Consider the following 23,548-nt stretch of genomic DNA (forward strand, 5'->3'; position numbering starts at 1 on the left):
GCCAGAGAAACCGAGCCATTGTGAACACTGGACAACATCATAAATGCAAGGTTTCCAGTCTCAGACTGCAGACCAATTCCACAGTCTGTTTCTTATCCTAACAGACTTCCTTCAGTTCTTCACTGGGACCAGCCAGGTTGTTCCTGTTGCCTCTCTGAAGCCTCACCCCTCTGCCCCACCCCACCCTATCCCCATCTCTCTCCCTTGTCAGTGATTGTGGCATTGACCTTGCAATGAAATGAATATTGGTGACTCATTCCCCCCAACCCCCGCTACCCGCCCCCACCAAATGCACATGTTGAAATTCTAACCTTCAGTGTAAGGGTATTAGGAGATGGGGCCTTTAGGAGATGAGTAGGTCATGAGGGTGCAGCCCTCGTGAATGGGATTAATGCCTTATAAAAGGGACTCCAGAGATTTCTCTTCCTCTTTTTCTGCTATGTTAGGATATATGAGATGATGGCAGTCTGCTACCCAGAAGGGGGCTCTCACCATTTAGAACCTGATCTTGAACTTCTAGCCTCCAGAACTTGAGAAATAAATTTCTGCTGTTTAGAGGCCACTCTGACCACGGTACTTTGTTATAGCAGCTTAAAGTGTCTGAGACCTTGTGGGGAACAGAGAGATCGCTGTCTCTTCTTCCTATTTCTACACTCCCCTCTTTAATGATACAACACAAATAAGTCTATCTTCTCTGGGGTAGGGGGTCAGGAGCAAGCATCTCTATTGCTCTAAATATGCACCATTCATCTGAAGTCCTGCAACACGATAGATGAAACGATATATGCCTTAGTATCAGGAAATGGTCACCTGATGTGAAGAGCTGACTCATTTGAAAAGACCCTGATGTTGGGAAAGATTGAAGGCAGGAGGAGAAGGGGACGATTGAGGATGAGATGGTTAGATGGCATCACTGACTTAATGGACATGAGTTTAGGTAAACTCTGGGAGTTGGTGATGGACAGGGAGGCCTGGCGTGCTGTGGTTCATGGGGTTGCAAAGAGTCGGACATGACTGAGTGACTGAACTGAACTGAATCAGGAAATGGGGTGTTCCCAATGCTGTGCTGCACCCACACGTGTCTCCAGGCCCCTCTGTGGCCTCAGGGCTTCTTCACCATCAGTGAGACCCCTGAAGTCAGGAGGCTTCCCCCGGTCATCCCACCTAAAGGCAGTGCTCAGCCACACACACAGCTCTTTTCTTTCTCTACTTTAATTGTCCTTCACAGCACTTATTTTTATAATGAGATTGTCTCCTCCTCCTACAAGGTAAGCTCACTGTCAGGACCTTGGCCCCCAGTTCCTGTCTGGTACACGGCCATCATACAATGTGTTATTTACTAGATGAGCGACCTGATAGCTCTTAGCTACACTGTGTTGCTTTCTCCTGTGCTTTTGCTGGATACAAAACTATACAAACAAAATCAACAACTGTGAATAATCCTTGGGCTGTCTCTCCCTTTCAAGCTACTGCCCTATCTCCTTTCTTTTCTTTCTGAGAACTCTTACCACAGGTAGAGTATATAATATGTTCCCTGTTTCTACTTATCAACAGGCGTCTTCCCTTACCCTAAACCATAAGCCCCCTAGTGAAGGACTAAAATGTCCCTCCATCATGGGTCAGATTTGGTACTCAAAGTACGATCTGACTTCATCTTCCACTAGCTCTTGATCATAGTATTCTGGATCACAGATGCAGACACTTAATCTTTCTGGCAAGTCACAAGCTGGCAGGGGAGAGATGGGTTTGAACCCAGGTCTGTCTGGCCCCAAAGTTGCTCTCCTTCCATTTCAACACACTGAATGTATGAAGGGGTTTGCCGATGACTCTGTTAATATGTCAGTCTCCTCCAATGACTGTGAGTGCCACACCATCCATCTCTATGTTGAGACAGTTAGTCTTTTCAACTTTTTCCAATCAGAGAACGTAACCATCAGGAGAGACAAAGAGCTTCCTTTTCTAACAGCATGGTTGCTGGAGATTTACAGGAAATTTAAGACTTTTAAGGAAATTTACACAGAAAGAGTTCCTTCACAATGTGCTTGAATGCCAGGCTTCTTCTAGGGTGGTGGCCTTCTTCTTTTATATTATTTTCTTTTTAAAAATTTTCATTGACATATAGTTTATTTACAATGCTGTGTTAGTTTCCATATAGCAAAATGAGTCATTTATACATATATCCAGTCACTTTTAGATTCTTCTGTCATATAGGCTATTATAGAGTGCTGAGCAGAGTCCCCTGTGCTATATGGTCCTTGTTGGTTATCTATTTTATTCATAGTGGTGTGTATGTGTCAATCCCAAACTCCATGGTGGCCTTCTTTAACAGAGCTTCTGGTGAACAAACAGCCTAGGTTTACACCAAAGTGAAACTTTTAAAAATCATTAATTACACAGTCTATTTAATAACACTTTTAGGCACTGACATAAGAGGTTTTTTTTTTTAATATGCGCAAAAATGAAAGGAAAAAGTCATTAATTACTTTTTATAATTTCAGATAGAATATTATTTATAATTTCAGATAGAATTTTAAGTTTTCCAGATTTTTTTCAAATTCTATTCCATCTGCTTCCAAAATTGAGGTCATTGAAGAATATTATAACTGAATGAAAATGTCTGAAAATGCTGAAAGAACTTCCACATTCCTCATGTGGTAAGTCCTATACCTTTAGTGAACTTGACAGAACTAGAATCTTCTTTTTTTGGTTGTTGGTGGTGGGGACCTTTTCAGGGGAGCAAGTCTATTACATGTGCAGACGTGAGCAGAGGTCTGGCTTTGGCTCTTTCACTCGCTGCTGCGATGAGCCTGTGTGAAATCCTAATCCTTATGGGCCTGAACATCCTCTTTTTACCAAGCGGGAATTTTTCTAGAGTACTGTTTCTCAAAGTACAGTCTGCTGACCCGGGAGGCTTTCCCCACTCTCTTTTCCTGCTCGTAATAAGATGTCACTTGCCTTTTCCCCACTGCTGACCTCTGCACACAATGCATTGATGGGACAGAGGATGTAACTGCAAAACTGATGAACTCAGGACGTGACAGCAAACTGTCCAAACAGCCGCATTCTTTGTCACCAGGCTCCCTCGGCAGAACAACAGAAAAGCAGGACGAAAATTTAGTTTTGTTAGACCTTGAGCTTATATGCCTTTATAAAATCCTGCATGAGGACATGACTTCCGTGGCACAGAGGCATGGTGGTAGCCCTGAGGAAAAATGCTCGTGGATGGTTTGAAGCTGAACTAGCTGCTCTTCATTGGAATAACCATCCTTACTTGAAAGAACATCTGACAGACATATGTTGAGAGATCATGTTCAGTGCTGGGTACTGGGCAGACATTTTCTCAAAAGTGGATGAGTGAAGCTTGTCATTACAAGAGAAAACATCTGGCTGTACTCATGGTCAAGAATAAAAATTATTATTTCGAGCAGCATTAGAATTTTGGAAAATTTAAAGGCATCCCCAAGAGCCTGAAGCTCTCCTATACTTAGTAGGTTTTTAGATGAGACTGCTGCTGCTGCTAAGTTGCTTCAGTCGTGTCCGACTCTGTGCGACCCCAAAGACAGCAGCCCACCAGGCTCCCCCGTCCCTGGGATTCTCCAGGCAAGAACATTGGAGTGGGTTGCCATTTCCTTCTCCAATGTGTGAAAGTGAAGTCGCTCAGTCGTGTCTGACTCTTAGCGATCCCATGGACTGCAGCCCACCAGGCTCCTCCGTCCATGGGATTTTCCAGGCAAGAGTACTGGAGTGGGGTGCCATTGCCTTCTCTAGACAAGACTGGTGTTTATTTTAACAGATAAGATTTCCAAAATACTGTATAAAATGGCATATATAGAAGACCTGTGTAATTCAGTGAACTAATGTTTTCTTTTTCTAATTTTATTTACTTATTTTTGACTGTGTTGGTTCTTCGCTGCTGTGAGGGCTTTCTCTAGTTGCAGCAAGTGGGGGCTACTTGTGAAGCATGGGCTTATCACAGTGGTTTCTCTTGTTGCCCAGCACAGGCTGTAGGTACAAGGGCTTTAGTAGTTGCGAGTTGCAGGCTCTAGAGCTCAGGCTCAGTAGTTGTGGTGCATGGGCTTAGCTGACCCTTGGCCTGTGGAATCTTCCTGGACCAGGGATCGAACCAGTGCCCCTGACAGTACAAGGCGGATTCTTAACCACTTGACCACCAGGGAAGTTCTAATGCTCTCTAATAAACATTGCATGAATGAGCAAAAGATTCAAGTGTCAGACAGACCAAAATGTAATAGAATACAAGAATACAATTTCAATTTCACATTACAGCTACACTGTAAGCTGTTACCTTACTTGACTTGTTTAAGCTCTGTTACAGTTACCTGGCATGTTTTGGTCTAGTAGCAAAGAAAAATATCCACAATTGTCTGAGAAGGCCATTAAAATACCCGCTTTCCAGTTACTGTAAGCTAGATTTTCTTCAAACACTCCAATATAAACAATCTATCACAACATACTGGCTACAGGACCAGAAAAGAGTCGGAGACTCTTATGATTTTCAATGAAGCCAGACTTTAAAGATTTGCAAAAAATGTAAATCAGTAATAAGTCTTCTAATTCTTTTGCTTTGGAAAATACAGCCAATTACACAAAATATGTTAAGCTGTAGTGAGATTACTGTTGTTATTTTATTATTATTAGTTATTTTTGGCTGTGCTGGGTCTTCGCTGCTGCTTGAGGGTTTTATCTAGTTGTGGTGAGCGGGAGCTTCTCACTTCCGAGGCTTCTCCTGTTGAGGAGCACAGGCTCTGCACACGCAGGCTTCAGTAGCTGCAGCTCTCAGGCTCTGAAGCACAGGGTCAGCAGTTGTGGTGCATGAGTTTAGCTGCTCCAAGGCACGTGGGATCCTCCCAGATCAAGGATCAAACCGGTGTCCCCTGCATTGCAAGGCGGACTCAATCACTGGACCACCAGGGAAGCCCAGATTATTGTTATTTGAAAATGAATCCACAAATACATATTTTTTCAGTTTATAATCTCAAAAATGGTAAATCCCAATTGATACAACTGACATAAACAAATATTCAGTAGTTTTTAAGCATGTAAAGGGGCCTGAAATTAAAATATTTGAGAACTGCTAACTAGATAAAATCTGATATTACAGATCTTTGAAGATTCTGTGATTTCTTTTGTGTGTATGTGAATGAGAATAGAAAATAAAATCTGGAAATGTCTCATTTTGGGTTGACAAGTTTTTCCTTCACCTTTTTCCTGTGTGAGAATCTGTAAAGCAGATCCTTAGGAGAGTTATAAAAATAAACTTTTTGGTAATTTACTTTAATAAAAATATAAATTACAGTTAAATGTCATTAGTTGGAAATATTAGAATATGGCTTAAATAAAAAATTTTTGATTGACCAAAGTATTAAAAATATGTAATACTTCAAATTTGTATTTGATATTGTATTCAATTTGAATTTATATTCATGAAATATCTTATAAATTATTGGGTTGGCCAAACAGATTGTTTGGGTTTTTCTGTAACCTCTTATGGAAAAACCCAAATGAACTTTTTGGCCAACTCAATATATTTAAACTAATGACATTTTTATTTTTTTCTCCAATTTTAAGAACTATCATCACAAGATTCTCTTAGTAGTACTGTAATTTTTTTTTTAAGAGCACAATTTTTTCAGTACTCTTAGCAAAAGGCATTCAAAACCATTTAAAATTACTTTATCAAGACAAAAATAATCATTAATTGCTGCTTCTGATTTAAGTGCTGGAATTTCTATAAATGTTTTTAGGGTTTTGATGTGAATTAATTTAAAGAAACAACAATATGTTTACTCTACTCAAAGCATGACAAGATTTATGAATTTCTATTCCTATTAGTAGTAGTTTCTTAGTCACTAAGTTGTGTCAGACTATTTGCAACCCCACAGACTGCAGCACGCCAGGCTTCGCTGTCCTTCACCATCTCCCACAGTTTGCTCAAACTCATGTCCATTGAGTCTGTGATGCCATCCAACCATCTCATCCTCTGTCACCCCCTTCTTCTCCTGCCTTCAATCTTTCCCAGCATCGGGGTCTTTTCTAATGAGTCGGCTCTTTGCATCAGGTGGCCGAAATATTGGAGCTTTGGCTTCAATATCAGTCCTTCCAATGAATATTCAGGGTTGCTTTTCTTTAGGACTGACTGATTTGATCTCCCTATTGTCCAAGGGACTCTTAGGAGTCTTCTCCAGCACCACAGTTCAAAAGCATCAATTCTTTGGTGCTTAACCTTCTTTATGGTCCAACTCTCATATCCATACATGACTACTGGAAAAACCATAGCTTTGACAGTATGGACCTTTGTCAGCAAAGTATGTCTCTGTTTTATAATATACTGTCTAGGTTTGTCATAGTTTTTCTTCCAAAGAGCAAGCATCTTTTAATTTCATGACTGCAGTCACCATTCACAATGATTTTGGAGACCAAGAAAATAAAATCTGTCACTGTTTCCACTTTTTCCCCATTTATTAGTAGTAGACTTTTACAAACATAAAATGCCTAACCTATATTCCTGGCTTCATAACATCGAAATACTGCTGTGAAACTTCTTCCCTTTTATCCCTTCTCGGCTCGTCACGCCAGCCATCTGCATAAATAAAGACATTAGCATCTGCTATATGGCAAACGGTCTTGGGGGCAGATGTTCGCATCCTTGTGTTCGTGTCGCTGGGGCTGCATACATTATTGGAACAGATGTACACAATCTCAAAGTGTTGGGTCCCACGGTGAGATGTTTCCAACTGCTTCCTATCAAAGTACATAAATGCTATTTGCACCTGCATTTATGTTAATGATAGAAAGGCAGCGGGGGTCCTGACAAAGTGAGAGGTGATGCTATGAAATATATTTACATGGTTAATTGGAGTTTCCGAAAGACTCCGCTGCCAAGTGGCTACAGTGACACTGATCCAGGCCTGAGCGGATAATCTGATGGTAGTCTGTGTTTGAAGCACAGGAAGTCTGGCGATTTCCAATGATGAAAATAGTCCTAATCCAAATTTACTAAGAAGAATATTCCTGACTCTAGTATTTTATCTCAACTAGGAAAATAACTCTCAGTATGAGGTCTGCCTGATAAGGCTTAGGCCACCCAAGTCATTTCCATTTTGTCCTATGAGGAAACTTCCATAGGTATGTGTGTGTTTTCCATTTGTACTTCTGTCAACAGCATAACATACTAATACAGCGGTATTTTGCAGAAGTTATTACATTGGAAAGTTCCAATTTGCAACACTAAGGAGTTAACCAAAACCAGCTTGAAAATGTCAATTTGTACTTGGTCTGCAACATAAAATGGTACCAAAAGGCCAAGAACAGCGTTTACACTGCTAGTTAAGATCAAAATACTTCCATATGAATGTCACATATTTAGAAACATAATATTTTGGTAAAACATAGGGAATGTTCCCTCCCCTTCCCCATAATGAGGTCACAAAGCCACGTTAACCACTAAACACAAAGCGTCAAATTACAGTGGTTCTCATCGCTACTGTGCACTAAATGTGAGTGCTGAAGAGACAGAGTTCACAGTAAGAGCTGTTTTTATAGCTTTACTGGGCTAAGAACTTGTAGCTGCTCTCAAATAACATATTATTACTTGATTAACTTCACATTGATAATATCAACACTGCACAAAGTTATAATATGTGAGTTCCAAAAGAAGTTTTATTCTGCAACTTATTCTGAGATTTATATTGTGCTCTAAGAGTTTACAAAAGGCATTCCTACACAGCGGATCCTCATTTGCAGATTCTGTTATTTGTAAATTTACCTGCTTGCTAAAATTTATTTATAATCTCCAAATCTGAGTCACATTCCCAGTGGTGGTGGACACTTTGCCTTGCCTCAGCTCCCATGGTATAAACAAGTGTTCTTTTTGCTGTCTACTTAGTGCCACATTTTTTTGGTATTTTTTCCCCATTGTTAGTGATTTCACTGTCTAAAATAGTTTTTGAGAATAGTGCTGATATGCTGTCTGGTGTCCCTATGGATTAGAAGAGTCTGATGCACCTAATGGAGAAAACACGTGTGTCAGATAAGTGTTGTTCAGGCATGAGTTATAATGCTGTCTCTGTGAGGTAAATTCATGTCAAGGAATCAACAAGATATATTCAGCGAGGTGTCTTTGAACAGAAACATACATAAAAGCAGGTTCTATATTGATAGATGAGAAAATGTTGTATGGTGACCAGAGACTCACAGGAACCTAACCCTGCATTTCCCCTGGGAGCCATGGTATAGTTTTAGTTAATTCAGTGTTCCTGTGACCTTACACAATGTAACTACTGTGAATGATGAGAATCAACAGTATCAATGGTATCTTATCTCATTTGACTATTTCAGGGCAAGAATTATTATCCCTATTTGAAAGAAGAATGAACTGAGGCTCACTGATTCAGCCAAGATTCCAAGAGCCCAGAGGCTTCCCAGGTGGCACAGTGGTAAAGAATTCACCTGCAGATGCAAGAGATGCAAGAGATGTGGGTTTGATCCCTGGAAAATTCCACAGAGGAGCCTGGGAGGCTACAGTCCATGGGGTCACAAAGAGTAAGATGCAACTGAGTGAGCACAGCATAGCACAGCAAAGAACCCAGAAAAAAGGGCAGAAGAACCAGAGTTCAGTTCTTAGCTTGGTGTTCTTTCCCCAGACTGAGAAGAGAGGGGAGGAGAGAAGAAAAACCAGGAGAGGAGCTTAGGAAACAGCCCCAGTACTATGTTCAAAGAATGAAACTGTGATTAGACAACAAGACAACAAACCATTTTCAGGTTCAGTTCAGTTCAGTCACTCAGTCGTGTCCAACTCTTTGCCACCCCATGAATTGCAGCACACCAGGCCTCCCTGTCCATCACCAACTCCTGGAGTTTACCCAAACTCATGTCCATTGAGTCAGTGATGCCATCCAGCCATCTCATCCTCTGTCGTCCCCTTTTCCTCCTGCCCTCAATCCCTCCCAGCATCAGAGTCTTTTCCAATGAGTCAACACTTCGCATGAGGTGGCCAAAATACTGGAGTTTCAGCTTCAGTATCAGTCCTTCCAATGAACACCCAGGACTGATCTCCTTTAGGATGGGCTGGTTGGATCTTCTTGCAGTCCAAGGGACTCTCAAGAGTCCTCTCCAACACCACAGTTCAAAAGCATCAATTCTTCGGCGCTCAGCTTTCTTCACAGTCCAACTCTCACATCTGTACACGACCACTGGAAAACCCATAGCCTTGACTAGACTGATCTTTGTTGGCAAAGTAATGTCTCTGCTTTTGAATATGCTATCCAGGTTCCTTCCAAGGAGTAAGTGTCTTTTAATTTCATGGCTGCCATCACCATCTGCAGTGATTTTGGAGCCCACAAAAATAAAGTCTGACACTGTTTCCACTGTTTCTCCATCTATTTCCCATGAAGTGATGGGACCAGATGCCATGATCTTCGTTTTCTGAATGTTGAGCTTTAAGCCAACTTTTTCACTTTCTTTCTTCACTTTCATCAAGAGGCTCTTCAGTTCTTCTTCACTTTCTGCCATAAGGGTGATGTCATCTGCATATCTGAAGTTATTGATATTTCTCCCGTCAATCTTGATTCCAGCTTGTACTTCCTTCAGTCCAGCATTTCTCATGATGTACTCTGCATATAAGTTAAGTAAGCAGGGTGACAATATACAGCCTTGACGTACTCCTTTTCCTATTTGGAACCAGTCTGTTGTTCCATGTCCAGTTCTAACTGTTGCTTCCTGACATGCATATAGGTTTCTCAAGAGGCAGGTCAGGTGGTCTGGTATTTCCATCTCTTTCAAAATTTTCCTCAGTTTATTGTGATCCACACAGTCAAAGTCTTTGAATCCTCATAAACAGTAAAATGCTTGGAAAGACAGCCCAGTTTTATTCACTGAATCTGAGCTATAAGAGAGTGGATCTTACTTTGGTTTCCTGTTTCTCTTTGCTCCTTGCCTCTCCAAAGGCAATAAAATATTTGTTAAATAAACACACAGACTTGAGAACTTCAGCTTGGTGTTTCACTAAAAAACAGATTACAGTGTTTTCATAGCATCTAGGCAATAAGATTTTTTTGAAAAAATGAGAGTTTCAAGCAGTTTTAAACAAAATTTAATATACATTTGAGAAACCACTATATGCCAGGATGCTTTAAAGCTCACCAAGGACAGAGAATTCATGAAGAAGTTTATAAAGGACCTAATTGAGCAACTGAACACATACACACACCCCTGATATTAAGAGTCTAAAATAAGTAAGATTATTTTCCTAAACTTAAAAATACATATATATATATTATTAACTAGCTATCCCAAATATTCCTTTAGTTGAAATGCTATATTCACTAATACCAAAACATTTACTTCTGTGAGATGCAAGTACATATTTTTATGTCTGTAAGACATAAGAATATATTTTTAGGCTGTGATATGTTTATTTTTTATAGTAGTTTATTGAATCAGAAAATCCAAGCTGTTTTTTTTTTTTTTTTTACCAGCTTTAAATCTGAATTCACATGATAGACAGTAATGGTTATGGCTTCACAGTTAAATAATGCACAGGTTTCGAAAATTAGTAGGAGTTGTACAGAGCATGTTCAGCTAACTGCGATGTTTCCAAAGGGGGTCATTAAGACCCACTACATCTTGCCTCAAAGCATCTGCCATTTTCTCAGCTCCATTTATTCTTACTCTTACTGAATAAAAACAGCACACACAATTTGATAACTATGTTTAAACAATATAAATGTTATGACAGAGCTGAGAAAAGTGTTAGAAGATTTCTGTAAGACCTTTCTACTCACAATCGTCTTGCCTACGAAACAGCAAGACTGAATGGTGAAACTGGCAAAAGTCTTCAGAGTTCTGAATGACTCCAGCAAAACAGCCCTCCCCTGGACCTAAGGCTCTTTCCTGACCAATGAAGAATGGGACTTGTTTTAATTAACTGTATGGGGACTTAACACTCATGCTTAATTGGCAAACCACAGTCAACGTCTTCCAGGCACATAAAAAACATAAACTGTCCCTCTAAAAGGAACATTTGGCAAGGTTGCTCATTTGTATGTTTCCCTGTATCAATAACAAATCCATTTGCATTTTCAATCCCAGTGGTGTTTTCCTTCAACAAAGTTACAGTATAGGTTACCACTGTAGCTGGCCTTAGCATGTAATTTTCCTCCTCCCCACCCTAGAAACATGGTTAATCACTTGCTACAGTTTGCTGTTTTCCAACACAAAATACATGTCCTTACATTATTAGTTCCTCATTTGAAAATGTCAAACAAAAAAAGAAAGCTTTGGGAAAACCATAAATCTCCAAAACCTGAAAATATGAAAAGATAGAAAATTGTAACAAAATACATTTGATGAACTTCTAGAGATTCTGTAAATAATATTTTCACACAGAAAGGGATAATATCAACACTATTATAATAGGGGAAAGCTTTTAACATAGTACAAACTATCTGAGTGATACTACAATGTTAAAATTCTTTAACCAAAATCAGGAAACATTTAAATAGAAGGCACTGGAATTTCTAATGAGTTTCATCTAATTCTCTCCCAGCTTAATCCATGTCCCTTGACCCCCTAACCCCCATTCTCTGTCTTCTACACTTGTGCTCATGTCCTGAGCAAATGCCACGTCTGGTCATGTTTCCTGACCAGCCTCAAACTTCTGGCTCAATCAACTGTTCTCCAGGTATACCATATTCACGTCTAGCGCAGCATTTGTCATGCTTTATTCTGTTTGATTATATACATGTCTGCTGTTCTACGAGGATTTTGTGTTTTATAATAGCACAGTCTTCTGTCTGATTTATCTTTGGATTCCTCATAGCATCTGGCATAGTTCCTGGTAAGTACTGTCTTCAGATCAGATCAGATCAGATCAGTCACTCAGTCGTGTCCGACTCTTTGCGATCCCATGAATCGCAGCACGCCAGGCCTCCCTGTCCATCACCAACTCCCGGAGTTCACTCAGACTCACATCCATCGAGTCAGTGATGCCATCCAGCCATCTCATCCTCTGTCGTCCCCTTCTCCTCTTGCCCCCAATCCCTCCCAGCATCAGAGTCTTTTCCAATGAGTCAACTCTTTGAATGAGGTGGCCAAAGTACTGGAGTTTCAGCTTTAGCATCATTCCTTCCAAAGAAATCCCAGGGCTGATTTCAGAATGGACTGATTGGATCTCCTTGCAGTTCAAGGGACTCTCAAGAGTCTTCTCCAACACCACAGTTCAAAAGCATCAATTCTTCGGCGCTCAGCCTTCTTCACAGTCCAACTCTCACATCCATACATGACCACAGGAAAAACCATAGCCCTGACTAGACGAACCTTTGTTGGCAAAGTAATGTCTCTGCTTTTGAATATGCTATCTAGTTTGGTCATAACTTTGCTTCCAAGGAGTAAGCGTCTTTTAATTTCATGGCTGCAGTCACCATATGCAGTGATTTTGGAGCCCAGAAAAATAAAGTCTGACACTGTTTCCATTGTTTCCCCATCTATTTCCCATGAAGTGATGGGACCAGGTGCCATGGTCTTCATTTTCTGAATGTTGAGCTTTAAGCCAACTTTTTCACCCTCCACTTTATGTGATCATTAAATCTGCTTCCATTGTAAGAAATTTTGTTAGAAGATAGTAAATGATGCCATGGGTTTTCTTAAGCCCCACAACTCTGCTGTGATGTCCTACTTGAATTTCATACATTAGTGCATGTTGTGTTTGCATCCACACATGCTTACAAGTCTGAAATTCAAAAGTACCATACTTTATAGACAGACATAAATCACTCAGCATTTAATTAATAAATGAAATATGCTCAGCAAACTTCTTATGTTCCATAAGTAATTATATTTGATGAAAGAAATATAAACAAAACCATAATTTAAAAATCTGCAATTTTTCTTTGTTAAACAATATTAATAGCAATCTAGGACATACAGAAAACATTTGATAAATGAGTAAATTCAAGAATAACTGGGCAATTCTTAGGCCTCATATGTATGATACTATTTTTTCTGACCAATATAATCAGTTTATATTTATTTATTTTAATTAATTATATAATTTCTCATGATACAAATTCTCATTTCTGCCTGCTTTGGATTGAAATGGCTTTTCATGCATATGTGCTAGGTCGCTCGGTCATGTCCAATTTTTTGCAACCCCCACGGATTGTAGCCTACCAGGCTCCTCTGTCCATGGGATTCTCCAGGCAAGAATACTGGAGTGGGTTGCCATGCCCTTCTCAAGGTGATCTTCCTGACCCAGGGATCGAACCTGCATCTTCTGCGGCTCCTGCACTGCAGGCTGACTGTTTATTGCCGAGCCACCGGGGAAGCCTGAAATAGCTTTAAGCATTCATATATTAAATTTTATTCAGGGTCATGCTTGGCCTCTGAAGGCTACAAGGCACCCACCCCAAGCAGGAGGGAGCTCTGCCCATCTCACTGCATCAGCCTTTACAGGCGGAGGGCACTTGGATATTAATAACCACCATTAAGAACAAGAGCCGGCATCATCTCATAAGGGCCTGCTCTACAGCGAGCAACGTCTGGGGTGATTTACATATATTATCTCCTTTCATCTCCACATCACCTAGAGGGTAGGACTTACTATCTTCATTTTATAGATTTATAGATGAGAAAGTTAAGGTCAAGTGATGTACCTGAGGTTATGCAATTCAGGGGCAGACATGATCTTCAAACATCCCACGCTCTTTATAGCTATGACACTACCTTTCACTTTGGCAGAGAATGTTTTCTCCAGTTAAGGATTCTTTAAAGCAAATTCCTTCCATGCACTAACAGTTACACCTCCCACTGTTGTTGCTGTGTAGTTGCTTCAGTCATGTCTGACTCTTTGTGACTCCATGGACTGCAGCCTGCCAGGCTTCTCATCCATGGGATTTCCCAGGCAAGAATACTGGAGTGGGTTGCCACTTCCTTCTCTAGGGGATCTTCCCGACCCAGAGATCGAACCCACATCTCCTGTATGGTGGGTTCCTTACCGCTGAGCCACTAGGGAAGCCTGCATCTTCCACAAGCAAAGCCCAGTTCTGAATCATTTAAAGGCAGTTTTTTTTCCTCACACACATATCAAAACTTCTCTTCTATCCAGGGAAAGACTTGAATTCCTCTTAAAGGTTAGGCTTTGTTTGTTCTGCATGCTGAGGAAAATTAAATTACTCTTTACTCAAAAATGATTATCTGTACCCATAAACTGCTTTTTTAAAAGGTCCAGGAGCTCTTGTTAAGAGATCATGATTTTCATTTAAAAAAATCATATGGATGGGAATTTGTTTCTTTTACATTTCTTTTTTAAAATGGGTATATAGGAAAAACTAGGTCAAAAATGAATAAGAAAATACCCTCTCTGTATAGGTATGTTATGTTTGCACATGTGTGCATGAATATATATGTATATATACTTGTATCCATCTTTCTCACTACAACACATGTCATTCTGCTTCGGTAAAGCCAATACTCTGGGGCTTCCCTGGTGGTCCAATGGTTAAGAATCCACCTGCCAATGTCGGGGACATGAGTTAGATCCCTGGTCTGGGAAGATCACACACACTACAGAGCAACTAAGCCTGTGGGTCACAACTACTGTTTCCTTGCCCTAGAGGCCATGCTCCACAACAAGAGAAGCTACCACAATGAGGAGCTCGGCACCACAACTACAGAGTAGCCTCCACTTGCTGCAACTAGAGAAAGCCCACACATAGCAACAAAGACCCAGTGCGGCCAAAAATAAATAAATATTTTTAAAATACTTTTTAAAAATACTAAAGCCCAGAGATAAATCCACGCACATATGGACACCTTATCTATGACAAAGGAGATGAGAATATACAATGGATTAAAGACAATCTCTTTAACAAGTGGTGCTGGGAAAACTGGTCAACCACTTGTAAAAGAATGAAACTAGAACACTTTCTAACACCATATACAAAAATAAACTCAAAATGGATTAAAGATCTAAATGTAAGACCAGAAACTATAAAACTCCTAGAGGAGAACATAGGCAAAACACTCTCTGACATACATCACAGCAGGATCCTCTATGACCCACCTCCCAGAATATTGGAAATAAAAGCAAAAATAAACAAATGGGACCTAATTAAACTTAAAAGCTTCTGCACAACAAAGGAACTATTAGCAAGGTGAAAATACAGCCTTCAGAATGGGAGAAAATAATAGCAAATGAAGCAACTTACAAACAACTAATCTCAAAATATACAAGCAACTCCTACAGCTCAATTCCAGAAAAATAAATGACCCAATCAAAAAATGGGCCAAAGAACTAGACATTTCTCCAAAGAAGACATACAGATGGCTAACAAACGCATGAAAAGATGCTCAACATCACTCATTATCAGAGAAATGCAAATCAAAACCACTATGAGGTACCATTTCACGCCAATCAGAATGGCTGTGATCCAAAAGTCTACAAGCAATAAATGCTGGAGAGGGTGTGGAGAAAAGGGAACCCTCTTACACTGTTGGTGGGAATGCAAACTAGTACAGCCACTATGGAGAACAGTGTGGAGATTCCTTAAAAAACCGGAAATAGAACTGCCTTATGATCCAGCAATCCCACTGCTGGGCATACACACTGAGGAAACCAGAAGGGAAAGAGACACGTGTACCCCAATGTTCATCGCAGCACTGTTTATAATAGCCAGGACATGGAAGCAACCTAGATGTCCATCAGCAGATGAATGGATAAGAAAGCTGTGGTACATATACACAATGGAGTATTACTCAGCCATTAAAAAGAATTCATTTGAATCAGTTCTAATGAGATGGATGAAACTGGAGCCTATTATACAGAGTGAAGTAAGCCAGAAAGAAAAACACCAAATACAGTATACTAACACATATATATGGAATTTAGAAAGATGGTAACAATAACCCTGTATACGAGACAGCAAAAGAGACACTGATATATAGAACAGTCTTATGGACTCTGTGGGAGAGGGAGAGGGTGGGGAGATTTGGGAGAATGGCATTGAAACATGTATAATATCATGTATGAAACGAGTCACCAGTCCACGTTTGATGCATGATACTGGATGCTTGGGGCTGGTGCACTGGGACGACCCAGAGGGATGGTATGGGGAGGGAGGAGGGAGGGGTTTCAGGATGGGGAACACGTGTATACCTGTGGCAGATTCATTTCGATGTTTGGCAAAGCCAATACAATATTGTAAAGTTAAAAAAAAAAAAACACTAAAGTTTTCTTTTTTTAAGGCAATACTATGCAACCTCATTTAACATCTAAGCTAGTGGAGGTGATAGCATTCCAGTTGAGTTATTCCAAATCCTGAAAGACGATGCTGTGAAAGTGGTGCACTCAATATGCCAGCAAATTTGGAAAACTCAGCAGTGGCCACAGGACTGGAAAAGGTCAGTTGTCATTCCAATCCCAAAGAAAGGCAATGCCAAAGGATGCTCAAAGTACTGCACAATTGCACTCATCTCACATGCTAGTAAAGTAATGCTCAAAAATCTCCAAGCCAGGCTTCAGCAATATGTGAACCGTGAACTTCCTGATGTTCAAGCTGGTTTTAGAAAAGGCAGAGGAACCAGAGACCAAATTGCCAACATCTGCTGGATCATGGAAAAAGCAAGAGAGTTCCAGAAAAACATCTATTTCTGCTTTATTGACTATGCCAAAGCCTTTGACTGTGTGGATCACAATAAACTGTGGAAAATTCTGAAAGAGATGGGAATACCAGACCACCTGATCTGCCTCTTGAGAAATTTGTATGCAGGTCAGGAAGCAACAGTTAGAACTGGACATGGAACAACAGACTGGTTCCAAATAGGAAAAGGAGTACGTCAAGGCTGTATATTGTCACCCTGTTTATTTAACTTATATGCAGAGTACATCATGAGAAACGCTGGACTGGAAGAAACACAAGCTGGAATCAAGATTGCTGGGAAAAATATCAATAACCTCAGATATGCAGATGACACCACTCTTATGGCAGAAAGTGAAGAGGAACTCAAAAGCCTCTCGATGAAAGTGAAAGTAGAGAGTGAAAAAGCTGGCTTAAAGCTCAACATTCAGAAAACAAAGATCATGGCATCCGGTCCCACCACTTCATGGGAAATAGATGGGGAAACAGTGGAAACAGTGGCAGACTTTATTTTTCTGGGCTCCAAAATCACTACAGATGGTGACTGCAGCCATGAAATTAAAAGATGCTTACTCCCTGGAAGGAAAGTTATGACCAACCTAGACAGCATATTCAAAAGCAGAGATATTACTTTGCCAACAAAGGTCTGGCTAGTCAAGGCTATGGTTTTTCCTGTAGTCATGTATGGATATGAGAGTTGGACTGTGAAGAAGGCTGAGGGCCGAAGAATTGATGCTTTTGAACTGTGGTATTGGAGAAGACTCTTGAGAGTCCCTTGGACTGCAAGGAGATCCAATCAGTCCATTCTGAAGGAGATCAGTCCTGGGATTTCTTTGGAAGGAATGATGCTAAAGCTGAAACTCCAGTACTTTGGCCACCTCATGCGAAGAGTTGACTCATTGGAAAAGACTCTGATGCTGGGAGGGATTGGGGGCAAGAGAAGGGGACGACAGAGGATGAGATGGCTGGATGGCATCACTGACTCGATGGACGTGAGTCTGAGTGAACTCCGGGAGTTGGTGATGGATAGGGAGGCCTGGCGTGCTGCGATTCATGGGTTTGCAAAGAGTCGGACACGACTGAACGACTGATCTGATCTTATCTGATCTGAACACCAGTTAGCTGCTGGCTGATGGCCTGGGCTCTGCGAATTTTGTGTGGAATGAGATGACCCTGCTCTCAGAAAAGGGGTTCAGTTCAGTTCAGTCGCTCAATCATGTCCGAATCTTTGCAACCCCATGGACTGCAGCAGGCCAGGCTTCCCTGTCCATCACCAACTCCGAGAGCTTACTCAAACTCATGTCCATTGAGTCGGTGATGCTATCCAACCATCTCATCCTCTGTCGTCCCCTTCTCTTCCTGCCTTCAATCTTCCCGAGCATCAGGGTCTTTCCAATGAGTCAGTTCTTTACATCAGGTGGGCAAAGTATTGGAGTTTCAGCTTCAACATCGGTCCTTCCAATGAATATTTAGGACTGGAAATCAGTCTCCAGGAAAGGAGAAATGTCATTTATAAACCATGGTTCCATAGACACTCAAGTAATTTACCAAAATAAATAAACCTTCATATAGAATTAGAATTTTTGTTCTTAGTTCCAGAAATAAGTCACCGTTTGGTTAGTAGGCAGTGACATTAAATTTATCAATTAAAACTCCTTATAACACACACATTACCATTTTCCCTGGCATAGCTTATCTTACCTTGATATTTCGGTGGTACTGAAAATGAACTCTGCATGATGATGTCGTTGACTTGAATAACAGCTGTCCTAAAATTAACCAAGACAAGTAATAATTAGGAAAGAACTGAGATGCCATGTGAAAATGTACAAAAACATAAATTACAAGCTTTACTTTTTAAATAAAAAGTCTTTATTTATATGAGTAATAAGAAATGGAGTGAACTATTAGGAATTAAAGTTTTATTCCTTTCTCATAGACACAGGATTTTACTGACTGCTCAGGTATGGGCTTGGAGAGGGAGTAATGTGACACATTAAGAGTGAATTGTATCCATCTCCCTGCCCTCCTAGTGTCAGGGAAATGTGCAAGTAGGCAAAGCTGAGGTTCCCTAAATATGTCCTGCCTGATAATTATATTTTAGGTTCTATTTAAGAAATAACTAAAATGTTTAACAATGTAGGTAAAGGAAGTATAACTACAATATAATCATTTGATGAAACATAATTCAGTCATTAAAATGCAATTTTGAAGATTATGCAGCAGCATGGTAAATACTGATGATATAATATACTGGATGAACACACCAAATGACCGACACACTAGGATTACAGCTAAAAACAAAGGCACAGAAAAATGCATGACAGGAAATATGTTAATATGTATATTTCTTTTGTTTTGGTGATGTAATTAGAGTTGTTTTCCCTTCCATTTTAGATATTTTCCAAATTATCTAGAATGTGGGTTCCATGTTGATAAGCTATGCAAATGTATATAAAAATAAGACAAAGTCTTTGGAAAAATACAGGTAAATATTTTTTGTACACTTCAAAAACTGCCATGTTTCTAAGTATGATGCCAAAGACAAAGACATTAAGGTAGAGACTGATGAAATTTTTCCAGTGAAAATTTTAAATGTTTTTAAAGTAGAAAACTAGGTAAAATAAAAGGGCATGACTTCTACTTCCAGCCAAGACAGAATAACAGAGGCCAGATTTTCCCTCCTTCCTGAAACAATCAAGACACAGACAAAATACATGAAATAATATTTCAAAACAGTGAACCTCAAGTCACAAAGACCGACTTTTGAGAGAGAGAAAACATTTGTTTTCTGTTACAGGAAAGGAGAACGTTGACGGAAACATCCAGAGTAATGAGGAAAAGAGCTGGAGAGAGAAGGAAAGAAAGGAATGAAGAGCGTCCTTATCAGGTGTTCACTTGTGCACCTATAAGCACATACCATGGAGGAAACCACCTGAGGCCAGGAAAGATCCACAGTGCCGAACACTCACGGAAGAACAGGCATATCACCTGCTCTTACCAGTCAGACTGGAAAATCTCTGAAATCATGGGACACTGGGTAGAGTATGAAGAAGAATCCTGCTTTAGTAAGGGGGAATAATTGACCCTATACTAAGCATTTCTTTGGTTTTACAAAACATATCTTAAAGAGAGACTGAAAAGGATCAAACTATTTCCAAGTGTCCTAGCTGTGTATTAAGAGCAAAGCTCAAAAATATTTATAGAAAGACAAAAATATCCATCATCCAACAAAGTAAAATTCAGCTGACATGAATTTTGACAGCTGACAAAGAATTATCAAAGAGGTAGGAAAATGCAAGTGACAGTGAAAAAAATAATAACTGATCCTGATCTGACATAGATGTTAGAAATAGCAGACAAGGACATTAAGTGTATAACCTGTATTTCATATGTTCAAAAATTTAAGTATGAACAGGAAAGATATAAAAATGATCCAAATAAAGTTTCCAGAGATGTAAATTACAATACATAAAATTAAAAAGTACACTGGATAGGATTATCAGCATATTAGACGTGTTGGAAGAAAAATACTGGAAAACTTGGAGGGATAGAAATTGAGACTGTCCAAAATGAAACTCAGGAAGAAAGGAGTGAAAAGAAAAAAACAAAACAAACCAGATCATCAGGACAGATCATCATTTGTGCTCTAGGACAATTTTAAGCCACCTAAAAGATCCAGTAACTGGAGAAGAAAGACATGCAAAATCAAAAAAATTATTTTTTAAGAAATAGTGGCAGAAACTTCCAAATTTGAATAAAGCTATAAACATATCTGAAAAGCTAAAAAAAAAAAAAACCAAACCCTAAAGCACAAGAAACATGAAAACTACACCAATGCATATCATGACCAAACTGTCCAAAACTACTGAAAAAAGGAAAAATTTAAAGTGAGGTGATGCAACTGAGAAGACAAGTGGAGCAGCATGTTTAAAGTACTGAAAGAAAAAAAAAATCTGTAATCTAGAATTCTATGTTCATAGAACCTATCTTTCAAAAATAGGAGAGAAACAAAGTCATTTTTGTTCATATAGAAGCCAAAGGAATTCATTATGAGCCCACCTACAAGGAATGTAAAATGATGTCTTTTAAGCAGAAGGAACAGGATACCTGATTAGAATATAGATCTATACACAGAAAGGAATATTTCAATACTAGAAACAGGAACTTCATGGTAAGCATATAAGGTTTTTGTCTTGATACTCAAATTTCTTTGAAATATAACCCTTTAGATGACAGAGGTGACACCACTACAGATATCACTGCTATTTAAAAATACCTGGCAATACATTTGATAATTTAAATAAAATGAATAATTATTCTGAAAGACACAAGCTACCAAAGCTCATTCAAAAAGTGAGCCCTGTATTTTCAAAGAAATCGAAGTTTTAGTTCAAAATCACCCATCAAAGAACTGTAGGTCCAGAAAGTTTCTTTGGAGAATTCTAACAAATATTTAAGGAAGAAATAATACCAATTATAAGCAAATTCTTTTGGAAAACTGAAAAGGAGGGAATTGTAACTACCTAATTCAATGAGCCAGCATTATCCAGACACCAAAATCAGACAAAAAACATGAGAAGGAAAGAAACCTCCAGATCAAAATCTCTCCTTAACACAGATGCAAAAATTTTAAGATGTTAGCAAATCAAATCCAACAATATGACACACCTTGACCATGTAAGGTTATCCTGGGAATGCACACTTGTTTAATATTCAGAATCAATGTAATTCACTGTATTTGTGAAGTGAAAAAAGGAAAACTGTATGATCATATCAATAGATGCAGAAAACACATGTGACAAAATCCAACATCCATTAAAAAATGATCATTTAGAAAAATAAGAATAGAAGGAAACTTCGTCAACTTGGTAAAAGGATATCTGTGAAAAATCTACAGCTAGTATCATGCCAAACAGAAAAGAACTGGATGCTTTCCCTCTAAATTTACAAACAAGAGGAGGATATCTACTATTACAACGTTGATTCAATATTGCATTGGAAGTTCCAGCCAGTGCAATAAAGTGAAAATGAATAAAATGCATCCATACTGAAAAACAAGACATAAAACAGTCTTTATTTGCAGATGGAATGATTGTCTATGTAGAAAATTCAATGGAATCTATAAAAATAACTGAGTTCAACAAGCTTAAAGAATACAAGACCAATATACAAAAATCAATTACATTTCATATACAAATAACAATCAGAAACTGAAACAATAAATCAGAAAATAAAATTTAAAATACTATTTGTAATGACATCACAAATATGAAATAACTGAGGGTAAATCTAACAAAAAGATGTAAAATACTGAAAACTACAAAACAATGATAAGAGAAATTTTTAAAGACCTAAGTGAATGGAGAGATATATACCATGTTCATAGGTCAGAAGATTCAATATTGTTAAAATGGTAATTCTCTGCAAACAGGTGTTATAGATTTAATATAAGCTTAATAAAACTACCAACAGACATTTTGCAGAAATTCACATGGAAATGCAAAGAACTTAGGATAGCCAAAATCATTTTTAAAAATAAGACAAAAGTGGAAGGAAAATACTACTCTAATTTCAAGATTATTATAAAGCCAAAAGTATGAAGACAGTTTAAAGATAAATTCATGTTAATGTTATGGTAAAACCAATACAATATTGTATAGTAATTAGCCTCCAATTAAAATAAATAAATTTATATTAAAAAAACAAATAGATCAATGGAACAGAATACAGAGCTCAGAAATAAACCCACACATATATGGCTGACTGATTTTTCATGAAGGTGCAGAGGGAAATCAACACAGGAAAAAGCGTCACTTTAACAAATGGTACTTGGACTACTGGACATCCATATGCAAAAAATGACAACAACACTGTGAGACATACCTCACACCACATATAAATCCAAAGTGCATCACATATCTGAATGTAAAACCTAAAACTACAAAACTTCTAAAGCACTCTGGTTTTTTATCAAGCAAAGATATCTTATATGGGACATCTAAAGCACAATCCACAGAGTAGCTAACTAATAAGTAGACTCCAAAATTAAAGACTTCTGCTCTTTAAAAAAAAAGAGAAGGAAAAAACAAGTCACAGAGTGGGAGAAAAATGATTGTAAATAATACATATAGAAAGACCTTATATCCAGAATAAAGTACTCTCAAAGCTTAATAATAAGAAAACAAACATGCAATTTAAAAGACAAGCAAAAGATCTAAACAAATATTTCACCAAAAAAAAAAGATGTGGCTTGCAAATAAGGACATAAAAAGATGCTCAACATCATTAGTTATTAAAGAAATGTAAATTAAAACCACAAAGAGATATAATCACAAACCTATTAGAATGGCTAAAAAATTTCTCAAGACTATACCAAGTGCTGACAAGAATGAGGAGGAAGTGGAAGTCTTATACCCTGCTGGTGGTAATGTAAAACGGTACAATTACTTAGAAGAAAGTCAGGCATTTTCTTCATAAGATAAAGATACACCTACCATATGATTCAGCCAATCCCTTCCTACTTATTCAAGAGAAAAAAAGATCACGTTCACAAAGAATGTTCACAGCAGCTTTATTTATAGTAGCCCCAAACCAGAAGCAATCCAAATGTTCAACAACAGGTGAGAGTTTAAACAAACTGTGATACACCCATTCAATGTAACATTCCTTGGCAATGTAAAAGGATAAATTACTGATCTGCACTACAGTACGGATGAATCTGCAAAAACATTATGCTGTATGAAAGAAGACAGATAAAAGAAGGTATATATTTTATGACCTGAGTTTTATAAACTTTTAGAAAATGCATATTATAGTGACAAAAAGCTGATTAATAGTTGCCTGAGCGCAAGGAGACAAGGAGGGTTGGAATGAAGTACCTACTTGGGCATGAGGAA

General features: G+C 38.7%; 1 protein-coding gene across 50 annotated transcripts in view; it reads right to left on the reverse strand.

Annotated features, from left to right (window-relative positions):
* Positions 1 to 23,548, reverse strand: part of ZNF438 (zinc finger protein 438) — a 199,086-nt gene that overhangs the window by 15,687 nt on the left and 159,851 nt on the right. For 26 of the 50 annotated variants that reach the window (XM_086334035.1, XM_086334024.1, XM_086334020.1 and 23 more), the window contains one exon: positions 18,351 to 18,418. In XM_086334035.1, the coding sequence (XP_086190161.1) occupies positions 18,351 to 18,387 (37 nt within the window). In that variant the 5' untranslated portion in view covers positions 18,388 to 18,418. Of the gene's footprint in view, positions 1 to 2,955; positions 4,893 to 13,185; positions 13,351 to 18,350; positions 18,419 to 23,548 lie in introns of all 50 variants that reach the window. The other 24 variants (XM_086333990.1, XM_086333994.1, XM_086333997.1 and 21 more) reach the window with 4 other exon arrangements.

The sequence above is a fragment of the Bos grunniens genome, chromosome 13 (assembly GCF_055505025.1).
Source record: "Bos grunniens cultivar Pamir isolate PY7600 chromosome 13, Bosgru_T2T1.0, whole genome shotgun sequence".
NCBI classification, from domain to species: Eukaryota; Metazoa; Chordata; class Mammalia; order Artiodactyla; family Bovidae; genus Bos; species Bos grunniens.